This window comes from Bufo bufo, chromosome 1 (genome assembly GCF_905171765.1).
Source record: "Bufo bufo chromosome 1, aBufBuf1.1, whole genome shotgun sequence".
In the NCBI taxonomy this organism is placed as follows: Eukaryota; Metazoa; Chordata; class Amphibia; order Anura; family Bufonidae; genus Bufo; species Bufo bufo.
In genome coordinates, this window is record NC_053389.1 from 554,253,337 (window position 1) to 554,267,596 (window position 14,260).

Consider the following 14,260-nt stretch of genomic DNA (forward strand, 5'->3'; position numbering starts at 1 on the left):
AAATTTTATTTTTTGTCACAAGTTAGCAGAAAGGGAGACTTGTGAGAAAAAAAAAATCAATTTCCGCTAACTTGTGCCAAAAAAAAAAAAACTTCTATGAACTCGCCATGCCCCTCACGGAATACCTTGGGGTGTCTTCTTTTCAAAATGGGGTCACATGTGGGGTATTTATACTGCCCTGGCATTTTAGGGGCCCTAAAGCGTGAGAAGAAGTCTGGAATCCAAATGCCCTCCTAAAAGATACTCATTGGAATTTGGGCCCCTTTGCGCACCTAGGCTGCAAAAAAGTGTCACACATGTGGTATCGCTGTATTCAGGAGAAGTTGGGCAATGTGTTTTTGGGTGTCTTTTTACATATACCCATGCTGGGTGAGAGAAATATCTCGGTCAAATGACAACTTTGTATAAAAAAATGGGAAAAGTTGTCTTTTGCCGAGATATTTCTCTCACCCAGCATGGGTATTTGTAAAAATACACCCCAAAACACATTGCCCAACTTCTCCTGAGTACGGTGATACCACATGTGTGACACTTTTTTGCAGCCTAGGTGGTCAAAGGGGCCCACATTCCAAAGAGCACCTTTAGGATTTCACAGAGCATTTTTTACACATTTTGATTTCAAACTACTTCTCACGCATTAGGGCCCCTAAAATGCCAGGGCAGTATAACTACCCCACAAGTGACCCCATTTTGGAAAGAAGACACCCCAAGGTATTTCATGATGGGCATAGTGAGTTCATGGAAGTTTTTATTTTTTGTTACAAGTTAGTGGAATATAAGACTTTGTAAGGAAAAAAAAATCATCATTTTCCGCTAACTTGTGACAAAAAATAAAAAGTTCTATGAACTCACTATGCCCATCAGTGAATACCTTAGGGTGTCTACTTTCCGAAATGGGGTAATTTGTGGGGTGTTTGTACTGTCTGGCCATTGTAGAACCTCAGGAAACATGACAGGTGCTCAGAAAGTCAGAGCTGCTTCAAAATGCGGAAATTCACATTTTTGTACCATAGTTTGTAAACGCTATAACTTTTACCCATACCATTTTTTTTTTACCCAAACATTTTTTTTTTATCAAAGACATGTAGAACAATAAATTTAGAGAAAAATGTATATAGAAATGTAGTTTTTTTTAAAAAAAATTACAACTGAAAGTGAAAAATGTCATTTTTTTGCAAAAATTTTGTTAAATTTCGATTAATAACAAAAAAAGTAAAAATGTCAGCAGCAATGAAATACCACCAAATGAAAGCTCTATTAGTGAGAAGAAAAGGAGGTAAAATTCATTTGGGTGGTAAGTTGTATGACCACGCAATAAACCGTGAAAGTAGTGTAGTGCAAAATTGTAAAAAGTGGTCTGGTCATTAAGGGTGTTTAAGCTAGGGGGGCTGAGGTGGTTAAATTAATATGTATTTTCAGCCAGTAAGGGTACAGCTATACATCGTGTAAAATTGGATATGGAAAATCTGCAACATTTTAGCACACACTGCATAAAAATTTTATGCTACAGATTTCCATGGCGGATTTCACCATTTACAATGCATAGGAAGAAATCTGCTGCAAAATCTGTGACAAAAAAAAAAATCCACCCCTTCTGGCTGTACTTTTAAACTAACGAAGCCTCTAACGTACTGTATACTCAAGCACTGAGACTTTCTAAGACTTAATAGAGATACGTATACATTGTTTTAGAATAGGATTAAAGGAAAACCTGTTACTGATGAAGATTCAGAATCAGACGATGACGTGGATAATTATGATGGAACTGAAAAGAAAGAGGGCAATGCAAATTACTTAAATATCCAAGTAGACTGGAATACAGAGTTCCCTGACTGTGTGTCTATTCCAGTAGTTACAATACACAGTATCATTTTTGATTTTGGGCAAGTAAGCTTCCTTGATGTGGTAGCCGTGGAGTGTCTAAAGGGGGTAAGTAAAAGTTAATGTTACCATCCACAAATATTATGTGTATATAGGTTCTACTGTATGTGCCTGGTTATAGAAAATTATGATTTCCCTTGCAAATAAATGTTTATGGAGTCTCTGGAATTAATTTAAAATTACTTTAAATAGAATGACAATGCAAGACAGTGAATGGTCCTGAAGTGACCTTAAAGGTATTGCACCATTATAAGAACTTATCTCCTATCCACAGCAGTTGCTGAGACCACCACTGATCACTAGAACAGGGTCCCTGAATGCAGTGATGGTCAGGTACAAGTGCTGCCACTCCATTTACCCTTTTCATGCCCTTGTTGAGTGCAGCAAAAAAAAATGTCTAAAACACTAGATGTGACTTCTTGCACCAAATTGTGCAGCATTATACGCCAAAGTCAAGGCACGACCACAATATAAATCTAGACCGTTATTACGTGGCTGTCCTTCAAATGTAATTTACATAGACATTTCTGTCAGAACTAATGTTTGCAGGAGCTATCTGATTTGCCTAATAAAAGGAGGGGGTCTCAAGCATGCTAATAGGTTGTATAGATAGATGTTATTCCAATGAGCCCACGCAAATTTCACCCACTATGTTATTTGTTTGATTTTATGTGATGCTGAATGGCAAATATTAGATGCTTCCTTTTTGATTGATTACAAAGGTAATTGGGGATGAGTTTTAAAACCATTTAAAGTAATGCGACCGTCTGTGGGGGAGGAGTAGAAGGGAGAACAAAACTGCTGCCAGTGCTGCACTGTGGTATCAGGGAGGTATTTTGTGCTGCACTGTGGTATCGGAGAGGTATTTTGTGCTGCACTGTGGTATCGGGGAGGTATTTTGTGCTGCACTGTGGTATCGGGGAGGTATTTTGTGCTGCACTGTGGTATCGGAGAGGTATTTTCTGCTGCACTGTTATTGGGGAGGTATTTTGTGCTGCCCTGTGGTATCAGGGAGGTATTTTGTGCTGCACTGTGGTATCGGGGAGGTATTTTGTGCTGCACTGTGGTATCAGGGAGGTATTTTGTGCTGCACTGTGGTATCCAGTGCTGCTAGAGATGTATTTTGTGTTTCACCAGTATCGGACTGGGGTGCCTAGGGCCCACTGTACGGATATATTCAAATCTTACCTGCTCACAAAGCAGCAGCAGAAAGCACAACAACACTATAAGATTATTGATTATGGATGTCCCTGCATCAACTTTGAGAAGACAGGTCCCTGGGAACGGAGGATACTATCTGGACTGCCTCTGTGCCTAGAGGTCTCAGCGACCTGATCGTGTCTATAATAAGAAACTAGAAGGTTTCTTATATGAACATAGACTGGTTGAGATGTTGTAGCTGCCTATCTGTATATAGTGCAGTGAGTCTAATGTTCCATGTGCCACTTGTGCAGGGGATGGGAGACTAAGCGCCCATCTGGGGAGTCACCTTGCCTGTGTTGCACTGTGATATCTGGCGCTTCTAGGGAGGTATGTTGTGCTGCACAGTGGTATGTGTTAGCTGTACTATTGTCTATGGTGTGTGGGGATTCGCTCTGGTAGTTAAGACTAGCGGATGCAGTATAGAGGCAAAGTACACAGTTTTTTAATCAAACAGCAGTGTTTATTCACACATTGATGTATAACAAAATGCAGATAAGGTGCATCACAAAACGCTTGGCTTGGTGTTTGTTCACACAAAAGGAAAGTCAGCTTGTAACACGACCAAATTGCGCATTGGTCACTGCTTGATAAAGAATATGGTACCATAAATTTCCACAAGTATAATCCAAATAGATACCTTTTAAAACGTAACTTTTAATAGTGTGCAATTAAATCCCTAAATATATGTGATATACACCATTCGCTGCGCCATGGTAACCAGGAGCTAGGGATAGGGAAGACTAGTACTGGGTCTCTGACAACTAGTCTCTCCCTACAATGGATATAAGGTGTCAGTGGCACCATCCACATCAATTTCCAGACAAGGATACAGGAAGTGATAACATGCAGGAAGTGATGTCAAAGGACAGGGCGGGGCAATCAATGTGGCCAGGCAGACAATGCACACGCCCCATCCCTGTAAGGAAGGATGAGTCATGTCCATTGTCTGATCAGCCAGGTGGCCGCCCACCCCCCATCACTGTCAGCATGGACCTCATTCAATACTGCTCAAAGGTGATCAGTATCTAATAAAGATCATTCTACTGGTTCCCATAGGTTTGAAATTATCTGCGAGACATTGCTACGGCTATTGTCAGTATACGGTACTAGTATACCGACAAGGCAGATATGCATGTCTTAAAAGCAGATATGTCTCCAAGCCCATGAGAAGGTTTTCATGCTGACTGTTTTACCACTGGTCCCGATTCAGCCAAAGTACCCTCTGCTAGAGCGCTCTTTGGCTAAATCAGACACAGGGAGACAGATGACAATCTATAAAAACACACCCACATCCTAAAGTAAAATGTCTGCATAATAAAATTTCCACAACACCTACTACAGTGTCCCTAACTCTGACCCTGACTCCTAACCATATGAGCCAACCCAGATGGTAGGAGGGCTCATACTCAGGAACCTCGGGTCCCTACTAGTCCTCAGGATATCCCTGGACTAGGAGCAGGGTAAGACGACCTGTTCCTCCTAGACACGGACGAACAGGAGTCTAAACTTACCAAGCTGCAAGGAAAGGGAAACATATACAACATATGGATATGGCAGGTGAGTGAAACCACTTCCACACCTACCTGCCACAGACAGAGTGACTGGAACCCGTGCTCAAACGCTGATGTCCACACCAAACATAGAGGGAGACAGCACACACACATTAAACACACAGGAAACCAGATCCATAGCTGCAATAAGGTAAGACACCACACAAACATAAGCTTAACATCAATACATGTTTTATGACCACAAGGGTGGCCCTCACTGGACAGATGGTATAAGACCAGGAGGATGACTCCAGCATAAGGCATGGCTGGAGTACCCCTCAGCTACAGGGATCCAGCAGAGGCTAAATAGCCCAAGTAGCCACACCCACACACACAAACTAGGAAAGGAGTTAATCCTTCCAACACCAGACAAGGTAAGTGTCACTTAAAGGGGAAATGTACACATAACATGAATCCCGTGCACACCAACATAGAAAGTGAACACATACATACAAATGTTGCCAGAAGCAACCGCATGCCTTGACAGCGAGCCGCCTAGCAACCAACTCAGGCTGCTACACTGCCAAACATAATTATGTTGCCAGCGGCAACCACATGTGAGACAAACATACAAACTGTCCTAACCTGCGGTAGACAACAAGCAGACCGCTGACAACTGCATGCGACCATAGGCCGTGACAGATGTAAATCCAACACACATGGCAGTGCTGGCTGGTTTTTATGCCTGGCAAAACCCGGCCTGGAACATGGGGAGTAGTTACCCACCCAGCACTTTGACTACTCCCAGTAAGAGCCGTCCCGGATCAGCTATGACAGCCATGCTAATTCTCAGGATGTCAATTAGCAATAGCTGCTGCTGACACATAAAATACCGGCTCTTACTTCACCGAGGCCAGGAACCTCGGTGACACATACCTTCCATCCACGATAATTCCAGGTACCTTCTTACAGGTGCTATTGGAGAGATAATGTATTATTAGGTGTTTCTGTGTTCCACTTTAATTTTCATGCTTGCCACTCTTGAGCAGCTAAACTTGTTACTAAAGAACTCTGTAGACTCTTTACTTTAAACTAGAAAGAGCTCATTTACTAAGACTAGCCTTTTCCATACCACTCTTAAGTCTGTGCTGCTGAAGGAAGCGCCAAAGTTATGTGGAGGCAAAGGCATCTACATAACTTAGGCGCTCACACCAGCAGACTATGCGACAGACTTTTAAATCTACACCAGCTCCCTTGCTGGCGTAGATTTAAGCCATTTTCTACCCCAAAAATTGGCGTAGAAGATGATGAATGAGACAGGCGTGCCAGCCTGCCCTCTTTCCTGCCCATGCCACATGCCCTTTTCTCAATCTGTCGGCAAAGGCTGTGGCGTGAGCGGGGAGAATCGCAGATTTTGCCGGAAAATGGTGTGTGACAAAATCTGTGACTGATATACGCCACAAAAGTGGTGTATATCAGTTCATAAATGAGCCCCAAAGGGAACTTGGTTTTACAGTACATTTCTAAGGGATATTTATATTTTTTTGCAGATATTTAAAGAATTTCAGAGGATTGATGTAGATGTATACATAGCTGAGTATGATGGTAAGTAAACTGCTGGTACAATGCAGGTCACTGTGTGTCCACGTCAGAATGAATTACAGTGATCCCTAAAGATACAATGACCTCAGGATACAATGCTTTCTACAATGGTCTTTTCTGGGTCATCACAAGTTGAAACTAGGCTCAACATACAATGTCTCAGATGCAACCAAACAACATGGGCATTACCCTGGTAAATCATCTGTATCAGTTGTTTATTAGCCCCTCTTTACAGTACAGTGCGGTACTACAAGCCCCATACTGCCATTTGTCTGTGCCAGGATGAGCTGCTTCTTTAAAATTGGGGGAGGACAGCTCCATTTTATTTTTTTGGTACACTGTGTGCTATGCAGGACCCTGAAGGAGCTCCTGTCCTCATCATAGAAAGTGATTTACAGCTTCCAGAATCTTGCTTAATCTGTCTTAGTGACCTGCTTATTTTTCCTAAATCTTCATTTTATCTTATTGTGGGATGACATTTTAGGGCTTTGGAACCAATTACTAGTATTCCATACAGTTACAGACTCAAGACAACAGACGTCCTGGAACCAATTAATACTGTAACTTGAGGGTCCACTGTATATTGCATATATCGGGACAGATTTTTCATAATAAGGGCTTATTCAGACAGACATAATGTCACGGAAGGTGTTGCAGAAAACTGGAAGTTATAAATAAACATCCGACTGACTTGATCCCAAACTAAGGAACATATGGGTGAGCCCTATAAAACCCCTAGAGCTCTCCCTGACTGCTAAGCCCATGCAAAGATCTTTATGATAGAAGATTGCATGCCCTTGTACCTAGACTGTGTGACACCTGAAAACCCTATAATAGTGAGGGGACACGACCACCGCCTCCCTGCACTTAATACGGAGGGAGTCAGGGTCACCTAGAATCAAGCCAGCACAGAAACACAAATAAAGGAAAAAGACTTTTCTGAGGAACCAGCAGTTCTCTAGCAGTGAACACAATCCAGGAAGTAGTATAAACCGCAAAGTGAGGCAGTATGGGAGGGAATAAAAAGGGAGGCAATCAGTGTAAATAGATGACAGCTGGGAGAAGGAAAAGAGACGACAAATTGAAACCAAAACAAAGAACATCATGCAAGAGGTACAGAAGAACGTCTGCTAGAGCTTCTCAGAGAGTTGGCGGTGACAGTACCCCTCCCTCTACGAGTGGACTCCGGACACTCAGAGCCCACCCTCTCAGGATGGGGCCTATGGAAAGCCCTGATGAGATGAGTGGCCTTATTGTCTGCCACTGGGACCCACATCCTCTCCTCAGGACCATAACCCTCCCAATGAACAAGGTACTGGAGAGAACAGCGGATAATGCGAGAATCCACAATTCTAGAGACCTGAAATTCAAGATTACCATCAACAACAATCGGAGGAGAAGGCAAAGAGGAGGGTACAGTGGGTTGGACATACGGTTTTAATAGGGACCTGTGAAAAACATTATGGATCTTCCAAGTCTGAGGAAGATCAAGACGGAAGGCAACGGGATTGATGACGGACAAGATCTTGTAAGGCCCAATAAACTTAGGACCCAACTTCCAGGAGGGAACCTTCAATTTGATATTCTTTGTAGACAACCACACCAGATCACCCACATTCAGGTCCGGACCAGGCACACGTCTCTTATTCACCACACGCTTATATCTCTCACTCATCCTCTTCAGATTACCCTGAATCTTTTGCCAAATAGATGACAAAGACGAGGAAAATCTCTCCTCATCAGGTAAACTAGAAGACCCCTCTCCAGAGAATGTCCCAAACTGCGGATGAAACCCATATGCACCAAAAAATTGTGACTTATCCGAGGACTCCTGGCGACGGTTATTTAAAGCAAACTCAGCAAGGGACAAAAAAGAATACCAATCCTCCTGATTCTCTGCCACAAAACAGCGCAGATATGTCTCCAGATTCTGATTGATGCGTTCGGTCTGGCCATTCGACTGCGGGTGAAAAGCATTAGAGAACGACAACCGAACCCCCAAGCGAGAACAGAAGGCCTTCCAGAATCTGAAAACAAACTGCGTGCCCCTATCAGAAACTATGTCTGAAAGAATGCCATGCAATTTGACAATGTGATCAACAAATGCTTGCGCCAGCGTTTTAGCATTGGGTAACCCAGGAAAGGGAATGAAATGCGCCATTTTGCTAAAACTACTACCAGAATCACAGTCTTCCCCGAGGAACGAGGCAGGTCCGTAATGAAGTCCATAGACAGATGCGTCCAAGGACGGGAAGGAATGGGTAACGGGAGGAGAACCCGATGGCCGTGAATGAGGGACCTTGGCACGAGCACAGGTCTCGCAGGCTGCACAAAACCCTCAACCGTCTTACGAAGAGCCGGCCACCAGAATCTCCGAGCAATGAGATCCACTGTGGCTCTACTCCCCGGGTGCCCAGCAAGGACAGTATCGTGGTGCTTCTTAAAAACCTTGTGATCGTAAAGCGAGAGGCACAAACAACCTCCCAGGAGGACAAAGATCAGGAGCCTCTGCCTGGGCTGCCAGAACCTCTGCCTCCAAATCAGGATAAAGAGCAGAGACGACCACTCCTTCAGCCAAAATGGGACCCGGGTCTTCAAAGTTCCCCCCTCCCGGAAAACAACGTGACAGGGCATCAGCCTTCACATTTTTAACCCCAGGGCGGAACGTGACAACAAAATTAAACCTAGAAAAGAATAAAGACCATCTGGCCTGTCTCGGGTTCAGACGCTTGGCTGATTCCAAGTAGGCCAGATTCTTATGGTCGGTAAACACTGTAATAGGGTGTCTGGCTCCCTCTAGCCAATGGCGCCATTCCTCAAAAGCTAATTTGATGGCCAACAACTCCCTATCTCCCACATCGTAATTTCTCTCTGCGGAGGAGAGTTTCCTTGAAAAAAAAGCACACGGTCGCCATTTGGCAGGAGAGGGACCCTGAGACAAGACCGCACCCACACCCACCTCAGAAGCGTCCACCTCAACAATGAAAGGCAGAGAGACATCAGGTTGTACCAAGATGGGAGCGGAGGCAAAACTCTCTTTGATACTAGAAAAGGCCTTAAGCGCATCTACCGACCAGGAGGAAAAATCTACCCCCTTTTTAGTCATATCAGTGAGTGGCTTAACAACAGAGGAATAATTCAAAATACATTTCTTGTAATAATTGGCAAAACCCAAAAACCGCATCAGCGCCTTCTGATTCTCAGGAAGCTCCCAATCAAGCACAGCGCGGACCTTCTCAGGGTCCATGCGAAAACCAGAAGCTTAGAGAAGAAAACCCAGAAATTGAATCTCTGGAACCGCAAACACACATTTTTCCAGTTTAGCATACAATTTATTCTCCCGCAGAATGAGCAAGACCTGACGTAGGTGGTCCCTATGAGTTTTGAAATCAGGAGAAAAAATCAAAATGTCATCTAGATACACCAGTACAAATTTCCCCATTAAATGATAAAAAATGCTGTTCACAAAATGTTGGAAGACGGCTGGAGCATTCATCAAACCAAAGGGCATAACCAAATTCTCGAAATGGCCCTCAGGGGTATTGAAGGCCGTCTTCCATTCGTCCCCTTCCCTGACCCTGACTAGGTCCAACTTAGAAAAAACATTAGCCCCAAAAATCTGGTTAAACAGGTCTGGGATCAGAGGAAGGGGATAAGGGTCACGAATTGTGATACAGTTCAGCTCCCTGAAATCCAGACATGGTCTTAACCACCTCAGCCCCTATAGCTTAAACACCCTTAAAGACCAGGCCACTTTTTACACTTCTGACCTACCCTACTTTCACCGTTTATTGCTCGGTCATGCAACTTACCACCCAAATGAATTTTACCTCCTTTTCTTCTCACTAATAGAGCTTTCATTTGGTGGTATTTCATTGCTGCTGACATTTTAACTTTTTTTGTTTATTAATCGAAATTTAACGATTTTTTTGCAAAAAAATTTCATTTTTCACTTTCAGTTGTAAAATTTTGCAAAAAAAACGACATCCATATATAAATTTTGCTCTAAATTTATTGTTCTACATGTCTTTGATAAAAAAAAATGGGTAAAAAAAAAATGGTTTGGGTAAAAGTTATAGCGTTTACAAACTATGGTACAAAAATGTGAATTTCCGCTTTTTGAAGCAGCTCTGACTTTCTGAGCACCTGTCATGTTTCCTGAGGTTCTACAATGGCCAGACAGTACAAACACCCCACAAATTACCCCATTTCGGAAAGTAGTGTGGGGATGTGCTCGTGGTAGGCTACGGTAGCGGCGGCAGTATTGAGGCAATCACAGACAGTCTTTGTGGTTCACCGTGACTTTATTTACACCAAAGGCATAACAGGCAATGTGCAGACCACACAGGTGCATATCCACATAGTGCATAAAACAAAAGTCCTTCCATAGAAAATAAACAGCAGGTTTGAGTCACCTTGTTTTGGACAGACCACAGCAGTTTCTGCAGGCTTGTAGGCTACCTGCCTTTGTCTCCCTCAGGCCAGAGCCACTTCGGCTCGTAGCACCACAGGTCCCAGGACTATCCTTCAATGTGTGCTGCGCCCAGACTCACCTTCTCCAGCACTGACTCTGTCTGTGGAAATCTCCAGCACAGCAAGACACACCCCACACCCATCATCAGCAGGCTGGGTTCTTTAAAGGCCCAGCTCCACCAAAAACCTGGGCTGGCCGTGGGGAACAGGCACCCCCCCAGCTCTTTACCTGTTCCCAGTAAAAACCGGCCCGGACACGCTGCGCCAGCAGCATTCGCCGCTGTAACCGCAATGATCCGGTTCTTACTCCACCGAGGCCAGGACCTCTGGTGGCACGTATCGTCCGTCCATTATTATTCCGGGGACTCTCCTACATATCCCCCCCCTTTGTTCACTCCTGAGGGCTTGAACATACTGTTCAAGCCTGAGGGGGTGAACACATGCACAGCAGTGTACCCGGGACAGGGCATCTGCATTCCCCTGTAAGCGGCCGGCCCTGTGCTCAACAGTGAACTTAAAGTTCTGGAGGGACAAGAACCACCTGGTAACCCGAGCGCTCCCCTCCTTAGCTCGACTCATCCACTGGAGAGGGGAGTGGTCGGTCACCAGACGGAACCTTCTCCCCAGAAGGTAATATCTGAGAGACTCGAGTGCCCACTTGATGGCGAGGCACTCTCTCTCCACAATGCTATACCGGGTTTCTGCTGGGGTAAGCTTGCGCTTAGAAAAACCACGGGGTGCTCTTCCCCGTTGAGCTCCTGGGAAAGCACAGCCCCTAGTCCTACTCCCGAGGCATCTGTTTGAACTACAAACTCCCGCTTGAAGTCGGGCGTCACCAGAACCGGGGACTCACATAGGGCCGACTTCAAACGGGAGAACGCCTCCTCCTCCTGCTCCCCCCAGCGAACCATCACCGACTTTCTACCCTTCAAGAGGCCGGTTAACGGGGCTGCCAAGGTGGCAAAATGGGGAATGAACCTCATGTAGTACCCAATCAGGCCCAAAAATGACCGTACTTGCTTGGACGTACGAGGCCTGGGCCAATTCCGGATTGCTTCGACTTTATTCACTTGGGGCCTAATGACTCCGCGTCAAATCACATACCCCAAATAGCGAGCTTCCTCTAGTCCCACCGAGCATTTTTTTTGGGTTGGCAGTCAACCCCGCCTTCCTTAGAGAATCTATCACTGCCTGAAGTTTTGACAAATGACCCTCCCAGTCCGGGCTAAACACGACTATATCATCCAGATACGCGGAGGTATACTGGTGATGGGGCTTGAGGACGACATCCATCAGACGCTGGAACGTAGCCGGAGCGCCATGCAACCCAAAAGGCAACACCCTATACTGAAAAAGCCCCTCCGGGGTGACAAAGGCCGTCTTCTCCTTTGCCGCCTCCGTCAGAGGTACCTGCCAGTAGCCCTTCGTGAGATCTAGGATCGAAAAATACCGGGCTTTTCCCAGCCGCTCTATCAACTCGTCCACCCGAGGCATGGGATAGGCGTCAAATTTTGATACCTCATTTAATTTCCTAAAATCATTACAGAACCGTAATGAACCATCCGGTTTGGGAATAAGGACAATCGGGCTAGCCCACTCGCTCTTTGACTCTTCTATGACCCCTAGACGTAGCATCGATCTTACCTCCTGCGAAATGGCCTGTCGCCGAGCCTCCGGTACTCGGTATGGTCTTAGGCGGACTTTCACCCGGGGCTCGGTGACAATGTCATGCTCGATCAAGGTGGTACGTCCAGGAAGGTCAGAGAATACGTCCCTATTTCGACTAACGAATTCTCTCACCTCTTGTGCCTGTTTGGTCGACAGTCCGTCCCCTATCGTCACCCCAGCGGCGTTCTCCGGAACACCTGGTGACCCCGGGTCACTCCCTGCCGTCCAGACAGAGGGCGGGCTGTCTCCAAACAAATTCTCTCTGTCTCTCCAAGGTTTTAGTAGATTCACATGATATACCTGTTCGGGCTTCCGCCGCCCTGGCTGGTATATCCTGTAATCAACTGGGCCCACTTTCTCCTTAACTTCATAGGGTCCTTGCCACCGGGCCAGGAATTTACTCTCGACCGTGGGCACGAGTACAAGAACTCGGTCACCCGGGTGAAATGTCCTTACCCGGGCGGATCGGTTATATACCCGACTCTGGGCCAGTTGTGCCGCTTCCATGTGCTCCCGGACGATCGGCAACACGACCCCTATTCGGTCCTGCATTTTTCCTATGTGTTCTATCACACTTTTATGAGGCGTAGGCTGTTGCTCCCATGCCTCCTTAGCGATGTCCAGTAGTCCACGGGGATGTCGCCCATATAACAACTCAAAGGGCGAGAACCCGGTGGACGCCTGGGGCACTTCCCGTACCGCAAACAAAACATAGGGCAACAGTAAGTCCCAATCTCTCCCGTCCTTAGCCACGACTCTTTTTAGCATGGACTTCAGGGTCTTATTAAACCGTTCTACTAACCCATCGGTTTGGGGATGGTAGACGGACGTGTGCAGGTGTTTAATATTTAATAGCTTACACAATTCCTTTGTTATTTTGGACATAAAGGGTGTCCCCTGGTCCGTCAGAATCTCCTTTGGTATCCCCACCCGGGCGAACATACTCATAAGCTCTTTAGCTATTACCTTGGCCGACGTATGGCGCAATGGGACCGCCTCCGGATAGCGAGTGGCATAGTCTAACACTACCAGTATGTGTTGGTGACCTCGGGCTGACTTAATAATGGGGCCTACCAGATCCATGGCGATCCTTTCGAAGGGCACCTCTATAATGGGCATAGGTACCAGTGGACTGCGATACTGAGGGTGGGGGCTAGTCACCTGACACACTGGACAGGACTGACAGAACCTCCGGACTTCCTCATAAATCCCAGGCCAATAGAACCGTTGTAGAATTCGCTCCAGCGTTTTCTTAACCCCCAGATGACCACCCAACACATGCGCATGCGCTAAATCCAAGACCATTCGCCGGTAAGGCTGGGGCACCACCAGTTGTTCCACCACCTCCTGCCTCACCTTGTCTACCCTATATAACAGGTCCTGGTTATAGGCCAGGTGAGGAAATACGGTATCGGCGCCGGGACGCTGGGCAACGCCATTAATCACCGACACACCTTCTCTAGCCCGCAATAACGTCGAATCCTGGAGCTGTGCGGTCCCGAAGGTTTCTTGGGGTACCCCCAGATCCAGGATAGACGAACTTTCTACTGTCTCACCCGCCAATACTTCTAGGGGAAACCGGTCAGGGTTACACTCTACCTCCCCTACGGTGACCCCTACAGCTGGGGCCCCTGCCTCGGGGTCCTCGGGCTCGGGACCCAGACATTTTTCTTCCCCACAGGTAGGCAACCTGTTCCTCCACAAAGTCCAGAACAGGGGAAAGTCCCTTCCCAATATTGCGGCATAAGGGAGCCGTCTCCCCACTCCGACGACATGTGGTACCTCCTTCCCACACACCGCCAGGGTAACCTTAGTGGTGGGATACTCCCGGCGATCCCCATGTATACAGACAATGGTAAGGGTTTGCCTATCTGGGAGTTTTTCCGTTACCAGCGATTCATGGACCAGAGTTACTAGGCTCCCAGAGTCCAGCAGGGCCTGCA

General features: G+C 46.1%; 1 protein-coding gene across 3 annotated transcripts in view; it reads left to right on the forward strand.

Moving 5' to 3' along the window:
* LOC120982602 (pendrin-like) overlaps positions 1-14,260 on the forward strand; it is a 170,128-nt gene that overhangs the window by 135,153 nt on the left and 20,715 nt on the right. For all 3 annotated transcript variants that reach the window (XM_040412886.1, XM_040412876.1, XM_040412868.1), the window contains exons 17-18: positions 1,693-1,929; positions 6,125-6,179. In XM_040412886.1, coding sequence (XP_040268820.1) covers positions 1,693-1,929; positions 6,125-6,179 — 292 coding nt within the window. The remainder of the gene's footprint in view (positions 1-1,692; positions 1,930-6,124; positions 6,180-14,260) is intronic.